Here is a 20,429-nt window from a genome sequence, read left to right as displayed (position 1 = left end):
GGCTGAGTAGACTACACCCTAGGGCGCCAATCGGCCAATAGTTAAATTGGGGGCGCCACAAAACAATTTTTTTTACGAATGTAGAACGTAGGGATGCCAAATCAAACCTAACCTACTGGCGACCAACTCCTCAATTTACAGGCCCTGTCCGGCCCTGAGTATATCTATAGATAACCCATTGGGATGTATATCCTATAGGTAACTATGACCAGTGAATAATAAACAACTATTAACTAATATCTAATAATATTGTGCTTGTGTACCTATAGTGGGTACAGTTAGAGTTAATATGTATTAACCTATTATATTTATCATTTATGAAATGTATATCATGTAACCTTTTTATACCTAATTATTGACTAGCGATCTACCCACGATTTAAGATATTATATCTTTGTACATTTTACGTATAGAGGAAATTCAACAACGGCAGACGTTTTAGAAAACAAACGTTTGAAAAGTGTCTAGGTTGAAATTTATAAACGATAGGTACGGTATACCACGGTGGCAGTCTTACGAAGATATCTTCTGACATATTTATAATTTTTGAAGTAAAACTTTTTTCTTGAGGTATGGGTGGAAAGAAAAAACGTCACGAAAAATGAAACAGCAGGTATGGTGTATCGTGTACGGATGCGTGTGTAAAAGTGCGACAGAAACATATACTTTATACACATATATATTATATGTATATACTCTATGCAGTATATAACACAGCGGGACGTTTTTATTGTGAGTAGACGTACCTACACAAATAAGCAAACATGGTAGGTACCTATATAATATAATATAATATATAAAATAAAAATGTAAACTGAAAGACGGAGTGGCCGAGCGGATTAAGGCGTCGATTGATTTTTCTCACTCTCTCCTTAATTCACTTATAATTTCACGGGCCCCAATACTTATGAAAGAAGTTTTACTTCCCCAGAGTGTAATGGCGGGCTCACACCCTCGTTCGTAATTTTTTTTCGTGTGAATAGGCGCACGATATAATATATAAATCGTGGAATAGGTGTTGTGTATTTTTATTTTTAAAAACCGTTTCTAACTTCATGACATTCCGGCATTCGTACGCTCATCTTGTGTACAGTACGATATCGATTGGCGATTGCGATTTACCGCCAAAATGTATTGTTAGCATGATAATATCACTACTAAAATGTATTATCCCAGTTGTAGGTTACAGGTAATAGGTACCTATGTAATATATATTGGCTAAGCTAATGGCTTCGGTTAATTTCTCTGTTAAATAGGTGTCATGCACTCATGCTACATTTTGTATTTTTTTTTTCTTGAGTAAATGGTATGTACGACACATGTTATAACCCACAGGTAGACGAACATAAATTGTGAAATGAATGTTACTTAATTCTTACCAGTTTTTTTTCGTTAACGTTCTGTCGTTTCGTGACAGTTGAATATTTACATCTAAACGTGTTGTGCACACTATTTTAGTCTAGTTTGCCATTAACTGTACCGCACTCGCTACTCAGTCGTCGAAAGTGAATTTCCTCGTGTCATAGTAGATTATATATTTTTGTACTTGGTGAATCGTAAATATGTCCAAAAACACACTGTTCAATTACTTTACTAGGTCCCCTAGCTCTGGGGCTCCAAAAACGAGTGGATCGCCTACTCCTGAAAGTGCCGTGACGTCAAAAACCCCGAAACGTCAGTTATCCAATACTAATAAGGGTAATTCTGTGACTCCTAAGAGGACACCAAAATCTGCAGTAAATGGAAGTTCGGCAAAAAAAACCATCAGCAATAATGGTAGTACAAAGAAAACTACTGAAAAAAGAAAATCAAGACCGCTTGGTAATAATACATAATGTAGATACTAATAATTTATGGTTATTGATTTTCCTATTGAAATGATTCTAATTTAAATAATATAAATAAATTTTGAAGCATTGCATTACTGCCATTACCTGTGTGGGATAAACTACCGAGGCGGCGGGATCTCTGGGCACTGACTCTGAAATATTTGAGGGGGCCCGATATTATAAAAATTGAGTAGGTACTATAAAATAAAAAAAAATTGGTACTTTGTAAAATATATATATTGTTTTTTCCAATAGTGTTCTGGATTTTATTTTGAAAGTATATTTAATTTATTCCCATTTTCCCACAGGTGGTAAATAATGAATTATAATTGTGAAATTTTGATTGACTCTTTTGTATTTATTTTTACATTATCTTGTATGCTGATACATGATACATCAATTAAAGGTACGAACCAAAACTTTAAGTATTGATAAGATAATTGACAACTTTACCAATGCAGTCAAAGAAAAAATGTCTTCTTTAAGAACATCTTAACGTTTTACTTTTCACTATTAGGTATATTGGAGGCTGGCTGTATTCTGTAGATAATAATACCTATACTTATTATTTTATTATACTTTGTACTTTATAATTTTGTAACTGTTAACTGTTAAGTTATCATAGTTGTAAAATTGTGGCTTTTTTATAACATTTTTTAATTAGGGGCCTCTAAACTTTTTGCACCGGGGCCCTCAGAGTTCAAGATTTGGCACTAGCCATTACTAATTTATTGTTATACTTATAATTTTCAAAAGGCTCTTTAGCTAGATAATATTGTAGGTAATTCATTCTATTTTTTTTTTTTTTACATTCAATATTAAATGACACTTTAAGTTTTATTGAGAAATAATATTATTATCATAATATGATAATAGAAAATATCCATGAATATTTTTTTTTATAGTATAGGATCCCTAAAGGCCTAAACAGAATGAGTACTCATGCAGGGAGTTTGTAATTTGCACCACTGCAGGTAGTCGAAAAAAGTGTTTGTAATTTGCACCAAAATGATTATTTATTTGTTCGATTATCAAGTATTCGATTTTGAAATATTCGATTATTCCTTGGTATCTTCGTAAGTGTCAAGACTAGATGGACACGAATAACAACAATAATTTTTCGGGGTTTTTCGCCTTATCTGGTAATTACTAATTACATATGATTTTTTTTATATTCATAATAATATGACTAATTTTACATCTATTTTTTTTTATTGGCCAACTTTTTTTGTATTCAGAATTATACAATTTTATATAAACTTATTATAACAATTAGGATGTGCATAAGCTTAGCTATTTTGTAAATATAAACTAAGCTATATTTATACTAGGATATAAAAACTTGTAAGTTTGTAATACTATCGAAAAAATAATTGATTTTAATTTTGGTGCAAATTACAATTTCTATTTCTTACTACCTGAGGATGGTGCAAATTACAAACGCATTTTAAAAAAATGGTGCAAATTACACATGTTGTAAATATTTTCGGTCAATTTTGGTGCAAATGGACTACAGCCCTTATGCAGTATGCTACCTACCCCTAACCTACCAGAAAACTTAACCGTGTTTTATTAATTAAAATGTATTAAACTAAAACTTACTTAATGTATTGCTGATGAATGATGATCATCGTTGTCAAGTATTTTATAATATTGTTTTATGTCATACGTTACTTTTTAGAAAACTTCTAATAAACTGTGTCGCATATTCATGGACCACCATTACCTATTCTTCATCAGTTATCATAATAATGGTTTTATAACTATAATTGTGTACAATTTATATGTTATTTATTTTAATGACTCAAATGTACTTAACCGTTGACTTTCCTGCGATAAAATTAAATCTTTAAAATCAATATTTATTATAATTATACAATACTGGTATAGGAAATAGTTTCAATAGTAGTATAATTTGTCATCTAATCTCTTATAATAATATTGAAGTTTTACCCATGATAGTTGTTAACTAGACTTATATCTAGGTTAGATAATCATATAATTGTCTATATTGTTTTTAGAAGAATCTATGGAAGAAAATGAAGAAAATGAAGAGTTGCCTAAGAAAAAACGTATTAGGATATTACCCTTATCAGAAGATGAGACTGATGATCTAGAAGACGTTGTCGTTGAAGAAGATTCTGGTGATGAATATGTGCCAGGTATTTGTTTTAAATAAATAATATTGATTTAGGTTCTCAGATGTAATTAAAGTTGTGTATATTATAAGTATTTCATTCCTATATTAAAAAATTCTAATTTTTATTATTATATTAAACTTTTTTTTAGATAAGAAGTCTTTAAATGAATCTGAATCTGAAGAAAGTCCTGAACCATCTGACAATGATTCATTTATTGATGATGAATCGGACGAAGAATCTCCAGTTAAAGTATATTATAATATTTTTAATTATAATCACTATTTAACATTAATACATTTTTAACTATATAATATTATAGACAAAAGCTGGGAAAAATAAAAAATCTGTTGGAAAATCTAATAAATCTTCAAAATCTAATAAATCATATACCCCTGCTGTGGACAAATCTACCAAAGAAGTAAAATAATTATTTTATTACTAAACTAATATTTTACATATCCTTAAAATATACCTATATATTGATTACAGGTAACCAAAGGTAATGGAGTTGATCATGACAATTGGCCCCATTTAAAACTTGAGTTTTTGAAACCAGAAAAAATCAGAGATGCTAATAAAAAATCACCATCTGATCCTAATTATAATCCCCGGACATTATATGTACCAGAAGATTTTAAACTGACATTAACTCCAGTAAATATATTTTTTTAAATAAGTATTATATAACTATGTATTTATATATATTAAATTAATTTATATTAGGGTGTTCGACAGTGGTGGGAGTTAAAAGCACAACATTTTGACTGTATATTGTTTTTTAAAGTGGGAAAATTTTATGAAATGTATCATATGGATGCTGTAACAACTGCTAAAGAACTTAATCTTTTATACATGAAGGTATTTATAATTTATATACAGTTAATCTATATTATTCAGTGTTCATATAAAATGTGTTGTAAGTCATAGTTAAAGGCCGTTTATGTTTATTAAGATCTTTTAAATACTAATTTAATATATATTTCTAAGATGTATTACTTCTTAAGCAATATATAGCAAAATTTCTCAACCTAGGGGGGTCGCGATCACCTTAACTAGAGGTCACAAGTTTAAATTACTACATATTATGGTATTTATAAATTGATATTTGAAATGCTATATTTAGTTTGGTTAATTGGTTAATGATATGATATTTATATTGTTCAAATTTGTACTTATTATAGATAGGGTCGCAAAGTAATTGACCATAATTTTACCTATTTTGGGGATCACGACTGTAAAAAGGTTGAGAAACGATGATATATAGTATTATATGTAGTTAGTTTCAATGATTAAAGAATTGACCTATTATCAAATCAGAAGGTAAAATATTATATTATTATTTAGTATGGTTTTATTATATTTGAATAATAAATAATTTTCAAGTAAAAATGTGCATTATTAAATTTCAATATTTTATGTACTAATAATTTGCTCAAAAATTAAAATATTTTAAAAAATTGACCTACACTAACAGACTGTATTCTTACCTTAAGTTTGATAATATACCAATTTTTTTTATTGAAAACAAATTTGGTATATTGCGCAATTTTAAATCTGAAGTAACACGTACAAGTATGATGCACTGATGTCCCCTTAAGGGGTTGTTGTAATGTTTATTAACAACTGGTTAGAAATATAGAAAAAAGTTCTCCAATATTACCTTAGTAGTGGATATCAAACTAAAATTAAAATATAATTACTTTTTATCTTATAAAAATATGAAAACTTTTCATCTCAAATTTTTGAATATTAATGATTTTAGGGAGACTTTGCTCATGTTGGATTTCCAGAAACTGCCTATGGTCGTTTTTCAGCAATTTTAGTCGAAAAAGGTTATACTGTTGCTCGGATAGAACAGACTGAAACACCAGATATGATGACAGAAAGATGTAGACGTTGTAAGTTATTAAATTGTATTATAATTTATGTTTCATAAAGAATAATAATTGTATTTTTAGTAAAAAAGACCACTAAATTTGATAAAGTTGTACGACGTGAGATATGTCGCATTACAACCAAAGGTACTCGGACTTTTGGTATAATTGATGGTGAAACAAATGATGCTGAAAATTCGTTTTTGATAGCTATATCTGAAAAAGTACTTATTTATATTTTAACTTTATGTTATATTTAAACAATATTTTATTCAATGCTTAATTGTTATTTAGGAAATGAGCAGCTCAACTTCTTTGTACGGTGTGTGCTTTATTGATACATCTATTGGTCTTTTTCATCTTGGGCAATTCGAAGATGATTGTCATTGCTCCCGTTTAAGAACTTTATGTGCTCATTATCCTCCAGTACAAGTAAATTTTTTATTCAATTTTAATATATACTATATTTATGTGAATAAAATAACTCTATTTAATAGCCTTATACATTTTATATGAAAATAAATAATTAATCTTTAAAAAAAAAAAAAAAACATATTCTGGATAATTTTAAATATAAATAATTTTGGTTATTTATATTGGTATTCATGGTGATCAAATGTATACATATAATTTAAATAGTATTTGAGCTGATGATTGATATAAGGAAGTAAGTTAGAAGAAAATAAAGAAAAATGATAATCAGTAAATTATGATAATTACCGTGTACAGAATTCAAAATATTAAACAAAAAAATATAAATTTTTTTTTTTTAGGTTTTATTTGAACGCAATAAATTGACTGTTCGTACCAAAAAAGTTATTGATACTATGCTTTCTAGTGCTGTTAAAGATGCACTTATCCCAGACATAGAATTTTGGTCATCATCAAAAACTTTGATTACTTTAGCTGAAGGAGACTATTTTAAAAATGATGATAATGTGGTATATCCAGAAAACTTAAAAATGTTTTTGGGCAGTGGTAAATATTATTTAAAATGCAAACTGTTTTGTTTTTACATTTATAATGATAATCAATATATAACTTTATTGAGGTTATGCCATGTACTTTCTCTATTGTAAATATAACACTACAAATTTGTATTTAATTTAACGGTTACAATTTTGTGTAAGTATCTTTAATACTAAAGTGAATTGACTTATTAACAAATTAAGAATATTATCTATGTTTTCTAATGGGATTTATGATACTTCAATTTTAAGCAAGTTACGAGCATGTGAAATGTTACAATTTAAAAATTCACATAACTCACTTAAAAGAAAAATTATGACAGAAGATTAATCAACATGTAGACTGTGCATATCTTTTTCAGTTTTCATACAGCGCGTATATTACTTTTCTAAAAAAAACATAACAATTTTCTCCTACTTGGTCATGTTCAAATGGCGTATAAATACATATTGTAAAACACGCGTTTAATAATGCTAAATAATAATAAAACAACATTCAGCAACGCATAGGAAATAATAAAACATTTACTTTAAATATACTTTGGATGCCAAATGGCGTCAAACGCGTTGCTGAATGATCTTCATGATGCTGATTGGCGTCAGTATGCAGTCAACGTGTTAAATAATAATAATGAGTCAATTTATTGTAATATAAAATCTTATTACACAAAATTGGAACTACTGACCATATATTTGTTATTATAATATATTTTTAAGATAGATGACACATGCAAGTTTAACTAAGTATAATAATAATTATTTATTTTAAATGGCGAAATACAAATATTATTAAAGAACTTATTTAAATTTAAATTTATTTCAGACTCTGACTTACAATTGAATGCCAATGACGAATGTGAGTTTGGGATTCGTAGTTTGGGTGCTGTTATTTGGTATTTAAAGCGGTGTAAAATGGACTTCCAACTTTTATCTAGAGGAAGATTTGACATATATAAACCAGTTGATATTGAATCTGTTGAATTATCCAATCAAGATAATATTAACAGCAAACATATGGTAATTAAAATTTAAATTAATAACACTTGTCACTTCTTGTATAACATATGTATAATTAAATTCTTAATTGTTTTATTATTTCATGTTCATCTTATATCTATTAAATAAATGAAACTTATTCTATATTAGATTTGAGAATTTTTTTAGTATTAGGATAATAAATGAATACTTATTTAATTTTTAATAGTCAAATTTAATAATTTTATTTTGTATTACATTTAATTATTTGCTTTTTAGATACTTGACGCAATAACTCTTAAAAACCTGCATATATTAGAAAACTCTGCTGGTTCATATTCAGGAACATTACTTAACAAGTTAAATCATTGTTCTACACCATTTGGCAAAAGGTATATTTATTATTATTTACATAAAAAATAAAATTTAACATGGTGTAAGAATTTTAATTAATTAATACCTTGCAATAATATTTGCTAGACTACTACACCAATGGTTGTGTAATCCGTTGACAACAATATCCAGTATTGAAGCTAGACAAAATGCAATTTCTTCTCTAATCGTTATTCCTGATTTAATGCACGAAATACGATCAGAATTGGCCAGTTTACCAGATTTAGAACGTCTATTTTCCAGGTAAATTAAACTAATCACATATTTTATGATATCCTTATTTATTATTATTATTATTATTAGGATTTACTCTCAGAGTAGTAATGGAGTTGAATCAGATCATGCGGAAACAAGAGCAATATATTTCGAAGAAAAAACTTATTCAAAAAGGAAAATAATTGATTTCATATCAATTTTGAAAGGTTTTAGAACAAGTGTTAATATAATGGAAAAATTTCAAAGTAATTTTAACCAACTAAAATTTATACTTGATTATTAAATTAATACACATATTTTTATAGAAGCTGATATTAAAAAAGAAAGTTCAGAATCCAATTTATTGACTGCTATTTGCAATTATCCTAACAGCCCAACACCTGGAGTATTTCCTTATTTAACTGAACTTCTTGATAATTTTGAGGTAACCTGAAAAATTTCATAGTTAATAATTGTTTTATTTTAAAAACAAAACTTATTTAATGTTTATTAATTATTTTTCAAAGAATGTTTATTTTCATTATTAATGACTAATGAGTAATCAATAATCATTATAATTCTACTTTTTGTATAGAATTCTTTTGATCATGATGAAGCTATGAAACATGGTCGTATTTTTCCTGAACCAGGAATGGATGATCAGTATGACAGAGTTTTGGAAAAAATTAAAGAAGTTGATGTTGAGTTAAAATCTTATTTAAAAGAACAATGCAAACACTTTGGATGTAATGTAAGTAATTTGCATTAGAAGCTCATGAGTAAATATTCTGAGGAGACTTAAATTATATAAATATTTCCTTTATAATAATCCTTTTATTGGAAAATTAATTATACTTAATACTTAATTTAATATCTTTATATCTTTTCTGATCTCCTTAGAAAATGTTTATTGACGACAATCTATTAACACTCCATTTCTTTTTCCTTCCAAACATTACTCAAGTTTAACAATTTAGTTTATTTTTTATATCATAACCCACGGCCCTCAAACAAATTTTAACCGGTTGGCTGTCTCCACGGGATAGTAATTATAAGAGGAGATATCTAACATTTAAAAATTTAAAATTGTGTGTGTTATAATATTATATGTATACATTTTTGGCCTCCAAAGTGATGATTTTTTGTGGCCCTCGAATAAAAAAGTTGGGAGACTCCTGTTATAACCAGTGAGCCTTGGAAATTCATTGTACCAACTATATTGAAAATTTCTAATACATTTACCATCTTGACATGTTAATAATAAATGAGGAGTTAAGCGATTAAATTTTTTGTTTGTACGTTAAAATATTTTTTTTTTTTTTTTTTATTTAAAATAATTAAATATCTATACAACAATTACAATAATAAGCAAATTGGATAATAAGGTATTAAAATCATTATATAATAAAAAGTCTATGATTTGGTCTTATTGCATTTTGAAAAAAAATTACAAATATTAAAAATAATAAATATTGGATAGTATATACACGTTTAATAATTATTATATAATGAATCTAATCAATTATAACGGCTTAAAGCACTACAGCGTTTAACAATGGCACACGGTATGGCAATTATTGTTAAGAACCCAGTTTCAAGCCGCTCTAGTAGTTTATAACTATTTTAAATATTATAAAGTATTTTAATTTTTTTACTGAAATCTGAAGGTCACTTATTTTGGATCTGATAAAAAAAGATATCAGTTAGAAGTACCTGATGCTGCATCAAAGAGAGCTGGAGATGGATATGAACTTCAAAACCAAAGAAAGGGATTCAAACGATTCACAACATATCGTACTAAAGTTAGTTATTTTAAAATTATTTTTATTTCTGATATTTAACAATATTTGTTGTGCAGGAACTTTTGGAAAAAATGACTAGTTATGAACAAGAAAAAATAGATGTATTGAAAGATCTTAGAGAAAGAGTGTTTTCGCGGTTTTGTGATAAGTTTGAGGAATGGAATAATGCCATCCAGTGTTTGGCTACACTAGATGTTTTCATGTCATTAGCAGAATACTGCCGGTGTGAAGAAGAAGTTATGTGTATTCCTAAATTTATTCCAGCTATTGTTGGTAAAAAGGTTAGTATTATAATTTTAATACATTTGAATTTGTATTGAAAACTTTAAAATTGTTTTTCATTTTTTTTATACTTAGTTTTTATAAATTTGAGTTTATTCAAATAATAGGTGATTTTATTATTTCTTGATTGTTTGATTGAACTGTGTTAAAACAGTTATTGCATAAAATTCGATATTTAGCCTTTAGTTGAACTCATTGAAGGACGTTATCCATGCGGATCTGGTGGTGAAAGTTTCATTCCGAATGATACGATCATTGGAAAAGAAGAAGATGGAACATGGAATTCTAGTTTGATATTAGTAACGGGCCCTAACATGGGAGGCAAGTCTACATTAATGAGACAGCTTGGAATCATATCTGTTATGGCACATATGGTAAGAAGCAAATTTTTAACTTAATCCCTAATTATAAATATTTTTTTCCATTATTTAATGTCATTTAGTACATAAAAAAAATTAAATTTTAAATGGATAGTAATATTAATTCAAATGATCAACATTTTATGGTATATTATGTATAATAATCAATAAGTTATAAATATTATATCTTATACTTTATAACAGTTCTTGTCTTTTAATTTTTAAATATTTAGAATGTCTGTTCTGATTATTGATTGTTCTTGATAAATTACAAATAAAATATTATGTATGAAAACTAATCTAAAACAAACTAAAATATTCTTATTTCTGATAATTTGTACAAAATTATTTAATTTGTTTTAATTAAAATAATAAAAATAATATTACATTATAGGGTTGTCATGTACCTGCAAAAAGCCTTGTTCTCAATCCAGTTGACAGGATATTTACAAGGATTGGCGCCAATGACAACATAATAGCAGGAGAGTCGACATTCTTTGTTGAATTGTGTGAGACATCTGCTATACTTCATCATGCTAGTCGATTTTCATTGGTCTTAGTTGATGAACTGGGTTAGTTATTTATTTTAAATAATTTCGATTAAATGTTTATTTCATTTGTTATCTTGTTATTACTAAATTATAAAAAAAATAAACTACCTATATTTTTGATTTTTTTTTTTTTGTTTTTGTTATTTAGGCAGAGGAACATCTACGTATGATGGGACTGCAATCGCTTCAGCTGTTGTCACTGAACTAATACAAAAACAATGCCGTACACTATTTTCTACCCATTACCACTCGTTGGTCGAAGATTTCAAAGTTAATCCTTTAGTTGCACTCGGTCATATGGTATAAATTCTTCTTAATATACATATTTATCATTTATGAATGAATAAAAATAATTATATAATTAATAGTGAGTTTATTTATTTTACTTTTGTTTATTCCAGGCATGCATGGTAGAAAATGATGAAACAAATGAAATGGATGCAGAACAAACTCAAGAAACAATTACTTTCTTGTATAAGTTTGCAAATGGAGCTTGTCCGAAATCATATGGTTTTAATGCTGCTCGTTTGGCTGGCATGCCTGCTGATATCATAAAAACTGGTTTACGTAGATCTAAAGAATTTGAGACTGCGGCTAAGCGCCGAATACTATTTAAAACATTGTTTTCATCCAATGATATATCTGCTGTGAAAACTGCTATTTTAGCACTATGATTTACATATTAAGTTCCTTATAAACAGTATAAGTACTTCCAAACCGAATTGTTATTATGATTTATTCCTTTTTATGATTAATTATTTTTTATTTTTTGTCAAATTTCACTTATTAATTATTATATAATATTGAATAATATTTTTTCTACTGTAAAAAAAAGTACAAAACATTTAATAAATTATATGAGTTTGTTTTTATGTTTTAGTTATGTACTTATGTATTAAAATGTATTTATGTAATTCTAATTTAGGTAATGATGTTGTCGATAGAGACCAGGACATTTTTCCATCAAATCAGTCTCATCGTCATACACTGTTACACAGTAAACACAATAGTAATAAGTCCGTCTCAAATAAATATTTAAGATTTCCAATTGTTCATCAATTGATAAAAAATCTTCATCTTCATCTTCTTCTTCTTCTTGAATTGGTTCATTTGTATCAACTTCTGAAACTTCCTTGGGCCAAAAATACTTTTTAAATGGTTCTTGTATATCCTTAAATATAAAATATTTTAATTTATTATAATCAGGAAAAAAAAAATATAAGAATCATAAAAGTTACATATTAATAGTCTTTGGTGAGAGCTTTTAAAACTAGAAGATTGATATTTTTTTCGATTTGAAAAATTTCAAGCTAAAATTGTTTTAAATATAAATTATACTTTGTTTATGAGACAATTTTTAAAACCAATGTATTCAATTTTTTTTTTTTTTAACTATAATTTATTTAAGCAAAAATGTGTAAAATACGCGTTAAATAAATAATTATGGTTTGTAACATATCATACCTGTTTTAAATCCATTTGGCGGCATACTCGTTGGCATTTAAATAAATCCGAAAGGTCTAATTTTGCAACAACTTCCTGAACTCTTTTTCTTTCTCTATTTACGCACATGCTGCAAGGCTCAGCTGACCGATTATTGTGTATTATTGACTTTTTTATTTTTCTGATTTGTTTAAATGCGGCTTCTCGACCTGATCCTTTGCATTTGAACCATATAAATGATTCCCTTTTTTTTTCTGCTCTTCCCATGTTGTTTTGATTTCCTGAATATTGACAACATGGGCTATTCATGTTTTTCTTTTAAAAAACTTATTTTATAATTTACTTAAACCTAACTAAATTTTATTAAGCAGAGGCGAATGCTAACTCTGGAATATGGGACGGGATAATATACCTAACCCACTTAATCAAAATGCATTATAATTTATAGTTGATAAATAATACAGAAATTTGTATTTGTTTATAAATTAATGAAAATTTATACAATAGTCACACACTCGTAACATAAATTATATAAATCATTGGTGAAGCGCATCACATTGAGCATGCCCTGCAGGGTAGTTAGTACCCCGGCTGATGGTAGAGCTAGTCTCGGAATAAACAATTTTTCACAGCAATAACAAGCGTTGAATAGCTTGCGCACACAGATATCGTATGCTCTGTAGTTAATAAATGCTCTAAAAAAAAAATTCTTGTCTAACATCATGATGTTTTTAAATACGTAATACCTATATTATTAATGACAAAATTATTTTTGAATTATTTTATACTAATCATTAGGGCTTGGATGTTGTTGCACTAAAAATGTTATAAAATTGATTGCATTAATGCTGTGAAAAAAACCCAAAATTGCACTTAAAAATTGCAATAAAAAAATATTTTGTACCAAAAAAATATTAACAAATTATTTTATGAAATGGATTAAGTCATTTTATTAAGTAGGTAATATTATAAAGTTTTATTAGATAGGTTTTAAACGAGTAGATAATAAAAAAGATTCAAATTCAAATTCTAGTCAGTTGTCATTAAAAATCTGGTAAATTGTGCGGTCTTCTTATTTTTTCAGAAATCTACAAATAGTTTTATCAAAATTTAAAACTAATTAAATGGTTTTTCTAGTTACCGTCGACGACAACGGTCAAATAAACCGTCACGAGTCACAACCAACAAAGCCTTACATAACCATAGATTAAACCTGTATAATCTAACAAAAAAAAGTGAAAACACAAAAAAAAACATAAAATTGTATTGAAAATGATGACAATCAACAAAATTACAATAAAATTGAAAAAGGTCAAAAATTGCAAAAAGTTGCACTTAAAATTTTTATATATTAATTGGTACACGTTTGAAACAAATTTATAACCTACTTAGCAACAAATCCGAACAATAGAAAAAAAGTTGCAAATGCAACAACATCCGAGCCCTACTAATTATGTTTCAGCATGCCCGGAGAATTCGTCTCTGTTATTAAGGTTAGTCTCGTTTAAATGTAATAGACTTGTTAAAATTTAGCCTAACTATAACCTGGACCAAGATTGAATGACAGTGGCCCAAGTTGGACTAAATAAGTTAAACTTAATTTACCGAAATGTATGCAGGATTATAATAATTTATTATATAGAGTACCTAGGTATTAAATTTAAAACACATCTGAACTTGATTTTAATTTTCAATTTTTATGCAAAACATCTTATTCGATGAGAATTAATGTAAGTGTTCGAACCTTTTCAAAACGATAGATATTATACACTTAAACATAAAATTAATTAATAAAAATTAATACTTACTTTTAAAATTTGATGTTGGGACACTGACACAGTGACAACGTGATTTTAAATATTTTTAAGGTAACAACAGAATTCTTGTATCACATTAATTGATTGATAAGAGACCATTAATGGAGGTAAACCCAAAAATTTTGTGGTAAAACCACGTAAAACCATCGGTAAAAGTTAAATGTTGCCCCAAGTTAAGCACACGCCCCAACTTTGCCAGCTTGACGGTAGTGTAGAATAGTATGAGACATTATCACAAGTCATCGGTCACATTAGTTATTACGTAGTAGTTATTAAACTACCTATAAACTATAAGGAATAATTATTAATTAACGTTAATCGCCTGATCACCACAAGAACTCACATTCGTTTAAAATTAACGAAATTTTTTCGTAAACTGAAGTGTGAATTCCTGAATTGACAACCATTAACTTCGATTACTATACACGAGATTCGTGCATACTGCGTTCTGCTCATAACGTTCTGCTTAGAAGGGCTAGAAAAAAAAAAAGAATGGCTTCGCTGCAATCAAAGGATATAAGGTATAATTTCTAGACAGTTAGTTGTAATGGTTAGTGATAGTTACAAAGCACTAACCTATGGACATTTTTCTTTAAGTGTTTAAAGTGTATTTATTTTATAATATCATGACTTAATAAATTATTTAGTTTATTCGACTGCAAAGTGATGGCCCTAAAATTAAAATATAAAAAATACCAATTGTTTAACCGACACTATTAATAAATACTTAATATTAGTAGAATGTCCATGATGTAAACTGTGTTGGGTAGTTACAACGTTTGGTCAAATTGGTACCTAATATAATCAAATACCTATTTTCTCACCGTCATCATTTTAAGACTTAATATAAAGACTATTTTCAAGTAACAAATAAATAAGGTGGATGTCAGTGTGGTTTATACTAAATATTTTGAATAACTTATGTCCAGCTTCTAAACTGATTGACAATATTATGTGTCAACGTTTTATTTCTATCCTTGATTAAAAATATTGAAATATAACTTATAATTAAGAAACGAATTTGTATGCATAAAAAAGCCTCAAAATATGCTTTAAATATTAAAAAAAAAAGGTACTTCGTTGTCTTCACTACAAGATCTTTATACTTAAATGCTCATCAGATTTCAAAAAGATCATTCCAATACATATATAAAGTTGCATATAAATCTGATCCCTGCCTATAAATGTTATAATTAATTAAATATATTTTACCTATGAAGTATGAAAGTTAATAAATCAATTTTAGGTATGCTTGCTTCTATTTTTGGATTGTTATCATCATTCTGTTGAGGGTTCTCCATGTCTTACATTCTAATTGATGGCCTGATGGTAGCTGTTCGGCTGGCTCCTACTAGTGTCTACGATTTGATCTCTCCAGAGGGTTATTCTTCTTAGTAATGAGTCTTCTGTTAGGATCTCTGATATCTTTAAGAAACTTTTCCTTGACTTAAGGCGAAAGATGGGCATGTTAAATCCAAACATTGGGTGAGCTATTTATTTTTTATGACTATTTGATAAAAATTCGTTTTTCATACATTTACAATAATTTTATTAAATTAAAAATATTTATTATTATTGTATTAAAAATAGGTATATAAATATATAACGCTTTGTTAAGAGTATAATTATATTATTTTAGTAAATAATAAAAATAATTTATTAATATTTATTATTTTGTTATGATACTATACAATAAAATTATAAGATTATTAAAAGATTTTTGATGCTAAGAAAATGAATAGGTAAATCATAATTTTATGTAGGTATCTGATCATTTTATTTTTACCAAGTTTATATTAAGGTTTATTTTAAAGAAATTGTTAAAAGTTACTGAGGGAAACTTGATTATTTTGATTTTATACCTACTTATAATATTATAATCATAATATTTTTTTAGACATTGTCAAGGTGTAGAAAGTTTAGCAAAGGTCAATCAAGTACAAACTAATAATGTATTTTTTTAAATACCAATTGGCATATGTTACAAGAAATTGCAAAATGAGAAATTTGTTTTATATTAATGTTTCTTTCTCTAAAATGTTCTGTACTTTATAAAGCAAAATATACTTTAATAACTCATAGAAAAACAGATATAGATCTTTTTTTCAAATTTTCAAACCAGACTGCAATAAAATTTGTAAATTTTTATGTTTTTGAGACCTCTTTCTCTAATGTACCAACTAGATTCATTTCCCTGAAAAAATATTAAAATGGAAGGTTAAAGAATTTTTAATACCCTAAAACAAAAACAAACAAAAAAATGAATTAAATGATATTGCAACTCAATACATTCATTGCTCAGAATATAAAATTTGAATTAGTAAATTATTTAATAACTAATAAATATAATATATGTGAATTATGAACATTTATAAATAATATTTAATCATTATTTATAACATTGTAATAATATCTATTGTTATTTAAATTATTAATTTTTAAATATAATTATATAAAGCATCATAAAATATAGTCATTATTTTACAGTGAAGTATATAAAAATGAAGAGTTTTTACATACAAATGAATTAATAAAAATGAAGATCTATGTGTAGCTTAAGAAAAGGCAAGTACTTTTTTTTGATATTATATATTGAAACTGAATACATATATTTTTTGTTTGTATGATTTGTATGGCATCTGATTGTCATATTGTATTAAACATGTTTACAATTTTATATAATAATTAATTATAAATAAAGTTTTGATTTTAAATAGGTGTATGAATGTAATGAAAATATGACAGAGAAAATTGTAATAAACATTTACCTGACTTAATGAAATATGTACGGTTACCAATTAATTCCCAAGCATTTTTGGAGAGTACTGTTGATAAAGAACTATTTTTGGAATTTAATAAAAACTGTAATTATATAATATTTTTATTAATTTTTTAAATTTTGTTTATTTCATAAAATAAATGTTGGCTGGTAGAGCATATGTAGATGAAACTTATTCTGTTCATGGTACTGAGTTAAAAGCACCAAATTCTATCCATACACAATATCTTTCAAATTATACAGAAGTAAAAATTTTAGTTTGTACTAGTACTTGTATTATTATTATTATTTTTTAGAAAATTATTTACTATATAATTTATGTATACAGCATAATAGTATACAGAATATAATATAGTAAGATGTAATAACATAGTTTTAAAAAAAAATTAGGTATAAATGTGCCTATTATTTGTTTATTCTAATAATTTTTAGTAAATTTTCTAATATATAATTTTAAGAAATATACATTAAATTAATTTTATTTGTTACAGTATGTTTTAATTATGGGTATAGGTGGTAAAATCTATCATCCTCTTTTGTATAACGTTATAACCAAAGGTGTTCCCAATATTTTTTTTGAGAGTGTACTAAATCATCAAATACCAAAATATAAAACGTCTTTGAGGCATATTCAGTATACCCATATTATTGAAAAAAAATCTTGAGAGTATACGGTGTATATGTAGTATATCCTATGGGAACACCCCTGGTTATAACAAATCAGTGGAAAACTTTATCAATAACTATTTCGCTAAATAGTTATAGTCTGTTTAACTCAAAGATGGTCGCTTATTTAGTGTTGGTGGTATTAATTTTACATCTGGGAGCAAATATTTTAATAATTTGTATAATTTAAGTTTGCCACTCAGTTCATGTCATATTTTTGATGCTAACACAAAAAATTGGAGACTAATGCAAAGAATGTTGAATCATCCAAATCAATCCAATATCGTTCAGATTGGTAGTCGTATTTATGTGGTACTGTGAACTAGAAATTGATTATTATTAATTACAATTAATTACTTATTCACTTAGCTAATATTATTTGCAGCCAGATATTTATGATAGTGAATATTATGATATTGAAAATGATAAATGGTTTAAAATGAACTCTATAAATTTAAATCGAACTGATTATGCAGTTATTGCTCTTAATGGATTTATATATGCTATAAGTTTATGCATGTAATAATTATATTATGTATGTGTTAGTATGTTACATTAATTTACTTAAGTTATACATTTTGTATACTTGTAATAACTGCATATAAGACTATCTGTATGTATTCAAAAAGTGAAGTTTTTTAATTTATATATTTTTAGGTTGGAGGAAATCTTACATCATATTATAGTGTTGAAGTTGAAGAACAGTTTGATCCAAAAACTAATACTTGGAAACAAGTGGCATCAATGTTAAAAGGTAGAGCTGCTCCTACACTTTGTGTATTGAACAGTTGTATGCAGTGCCGGATTTACCATTAGGCTAACTAGACTATAGCCTAGGGCGGCAATTTTTTTCTCCTGTTTCGTCTCTATAAACAGATAAAAAATTATTTTACTTTTTTATTAGCGCTTTCTTGGCCACGTCGACCATTGGGTCATATATGAAGCTCGTATTGGTTTTAAAAAATGATTGTATGATTTTGAGGCGACATTTTCATAATAGCGTAGGGCAGCTGAAGAGGTAAATCCGGCATTGGTTGTATGTATGCTATTGGAGGAAAAAACTATGGGGATATCTATTTGTCTTCAGTGGAAAAGTATGATCCTTCAACTGACTCGGGAAAAAGTGACAAAATTAAATCATAGTAGATCGAATGCAGGTTTGTTAAAATAAGCTTTCGTATAAAGCTAATTTACTTATATGTGTATAAATTATGCAATAGGTGCTGTGGCTGTAAATGGATTGATTTATGTGTTTGGAGGTGAATACAGCAATTTCACAATAGAAGTATATTGTCCTTACAAAAAAACATGGTCAGTGTTATCGTCAAAAGTACCTGACACTTTCGATAATTATGGTTGCTGCAATGCGTTCCATGTCAAATGACACATTCAAAGTGAAGTTTAAAAGTTAACTGATTAAATATTTTGATAATATAACACAACTATTGATTTTTTAAATTTACTTATTACTAATAATACTATTATTACAATTATTCAAAAACATGACTTGCTCCAATTTAGTCAATTTCTAATCAATTTTAATTTTTTTTTTTTTTTGAACGGTTTTAAAAATATGTTCAACAAAATAGCTATCTCAAAAATTTAAAATTCTTAAATGCATAAAAAATGCTTTTAAAAGTTTTTCATTTTTTAGAAAAAATAAGTTGAATTTTATGCTATTTAATCAGTATTTCTATACTAAGTACTGTAAAAAAAACTGGGTTTAAATATATTGATTTCCCATAGAGATATTAAGGGTGAAACGGGACCTTTGGGACACACTGTATAATAACTAGGGCTAGGGACTTCATTCCCTAAAAAACCTTAAAATATGTATGCACCCATGGGTCACCACATACCTAAATATATATTAAATTCTGTTGTTATATGAATGGCAGGGCGATAACAAACCTGAATGGCAGGGCTATAAAGTTTTTACTTGCCGCGGCGGGGCTATAACAAACCAGTACCCAAATTTCTATATTACTTAGCTATGTTTTGAATGATTATTGAAAAACATGCAAACTCCTAGAAGTCCCTAGCCCTAATAATAACTATAATATGTGCCATGAATAAAAATGTAAAATGCTATATATAGTTTGGTTAATTGGTAATGATATTCTCAAATTTGTACTTAATATAGATAGGGACGCAAAGTGATTGACCATAATTTTACCTATTTTGGGGGTCACGACACTAAAAAGGATGAGAAACAATGATATAGAGTATGTAGTTAGCTTCAATGATTAATAAATTGACCTACAACAAACTGTATTTTAACATTGAGTTTAATAATATACATACCACTACTCTATTTTATTAACCCAACCAATTTTTTTTATTAAAAACAAATTT

At 27.0% G+C, this 20,429-nt stretch overlaps 2 protein-coding genes and 1 pseudogene across 4 annotated transcripts; 2 read left to right on the top strand and 1 right to left on the bottom strand.

Annotated features, from left to right (window-relative positions):
- The first annotated feature begins 1,179 nt into the window (after window positions 1–1,179).
- LOC114122759 (DNA mismatch repair protein Msh6) lies at window positions 1,180–12,120 on the top strand. 3 transcript variants are annotated; one of them, XM_050199181.1, is made up of 22 exons: window positions 1,181–1,821; window positions 3,854–3,991; window positions 4,119–4,219; window positions 4,290–4,388; window positions 4,460–4,624; window positions 4,694–4,828; window positions 5,733–5,868; window positions 5,929–6,068; window positions 6,139–6,276; window positions 6,618–6,822; window positions 7,636–7,829; window positions 8,067–8,179; window positions 8,268–8,423; window positions 8,484–8,641; window positions 8,702–8,820; window positions 8,971–9,126; window positions 10,043–10,177; window positions 10,234–10,458; window positions 10,639–10,833; window positions 11,213–11,390; window positions 11,518–11,669; window positions 11,771–12,120. In XM_050199181.1, exons 1-22 carry the CDS (start codon window positions 1,563–1,565, stop codon window positions 12,041–12,043), a joined length of 3,570 nt encoding a protein of 1,189 aa, XP_050055138.1. In that variant the 5' UTR covers window positions 1,181–1,562; the 3' UTR covers window positions 12,044–12,120. The 3 variants fall into 3 exon arrangements, with proteins under 3 accessions (XP_050055139.1, XP_050055138.1, XP_027841316.2); XM_027985515.2 differs by having other exon boundaries at window positions 1,182–1,821; window positions 3,851–3,991; XM_050199182.1 differs by lacking the exon at window positions 10,043–10,177 and having other exon boundaries at window positions 1,180–1,821; window positions 3,851–3,991.
- Window positions 12,121–12,254: 134 nt separating this feature from the next.
- On the bottom strand, window positions 12,255–13,121 carry LOC114122761 (G patch domain-containing protein 11-like). The gene is made up of 2 exons (XM_050200259.1): window positions 12,834–13,121; window positions 12,255–12,540 (listed from the first exon to the last, which is right to left on the bottom strand). The coding sequence occupies exons 1-2, from the start codon at window positions 13,119–13,121 to the stop codon at window positions 12,286–12,288; spliced, it is 543 nt and encodes a 180-aa protein (XP_050056216.1). The 3' UTR covers window positions 12,255–12,285.
- Window positions 13,122–17,548: 4,427 nt separating this feature from the next.
- Window positions 17,549–19,575, top strand: LOC114122760 (kelch-like protein diablo; annotated as a pseudogene).
- The last annotated feature ends 854 nt before the right edge of the window (window positions 19,576–20,429 follow it).

Source organism: Aphis gossypii, chromosome 2 (assembly GCF_020184175.1).
Source record: "Aphis gossypii isolate Hap1 chromosome 2, ASM2018417v2, whole genome shotgun sequence".
NCBI classification, from domain to species: domain Eukaryota; kingdom Metazoa; phylum Arthropoda; class Insecta; order Hemiptera; family Aphididae; genus Aphis; species Aphis gossypii.
This window is presented reverse-complemented; position numbering and strand designations above follow the sequence as displayed.

Excerpts from the sequence above, each read along its gene's own strand:
- LOC114122759 (XM_027985515.2), top strand. The coding sequence starts at position 1,563 with ATGTCCAAAAACACACTGTTCAATTACTTTACTAGGTCCCCTAGCTCT. Across the intron at positions 4,389-4,459 it reads TGGACAAATCTACCAAAGAA|GTAACCAAAGGTAATGGAGT; the intron begins GTAAAATAATTA and ends TATTGATTACAG. Across the intron at positions 10,459-10,638 it reads CAGCTATTGTTGGTAAAAAG|CCTTTAGTTGAACTCATTGA; the intron begins GTTAGTATTATA and ends TTCGATATTTAG.
- LOC114122761 (XM_050200259.1), bottom strand. The coding sequence starts at position 13,121 with ATGAATAGCCCATGTTGTCAATATTCAGGAAATCAAAACAACATGGGA. Across the intron at positions 12,541-12,833 it reads GCCAAATGGATTTAAAACAG|GATATACAAGAACCATTTAA; the intron begins GTATGATATGTT and ends TTTATATTTAAG.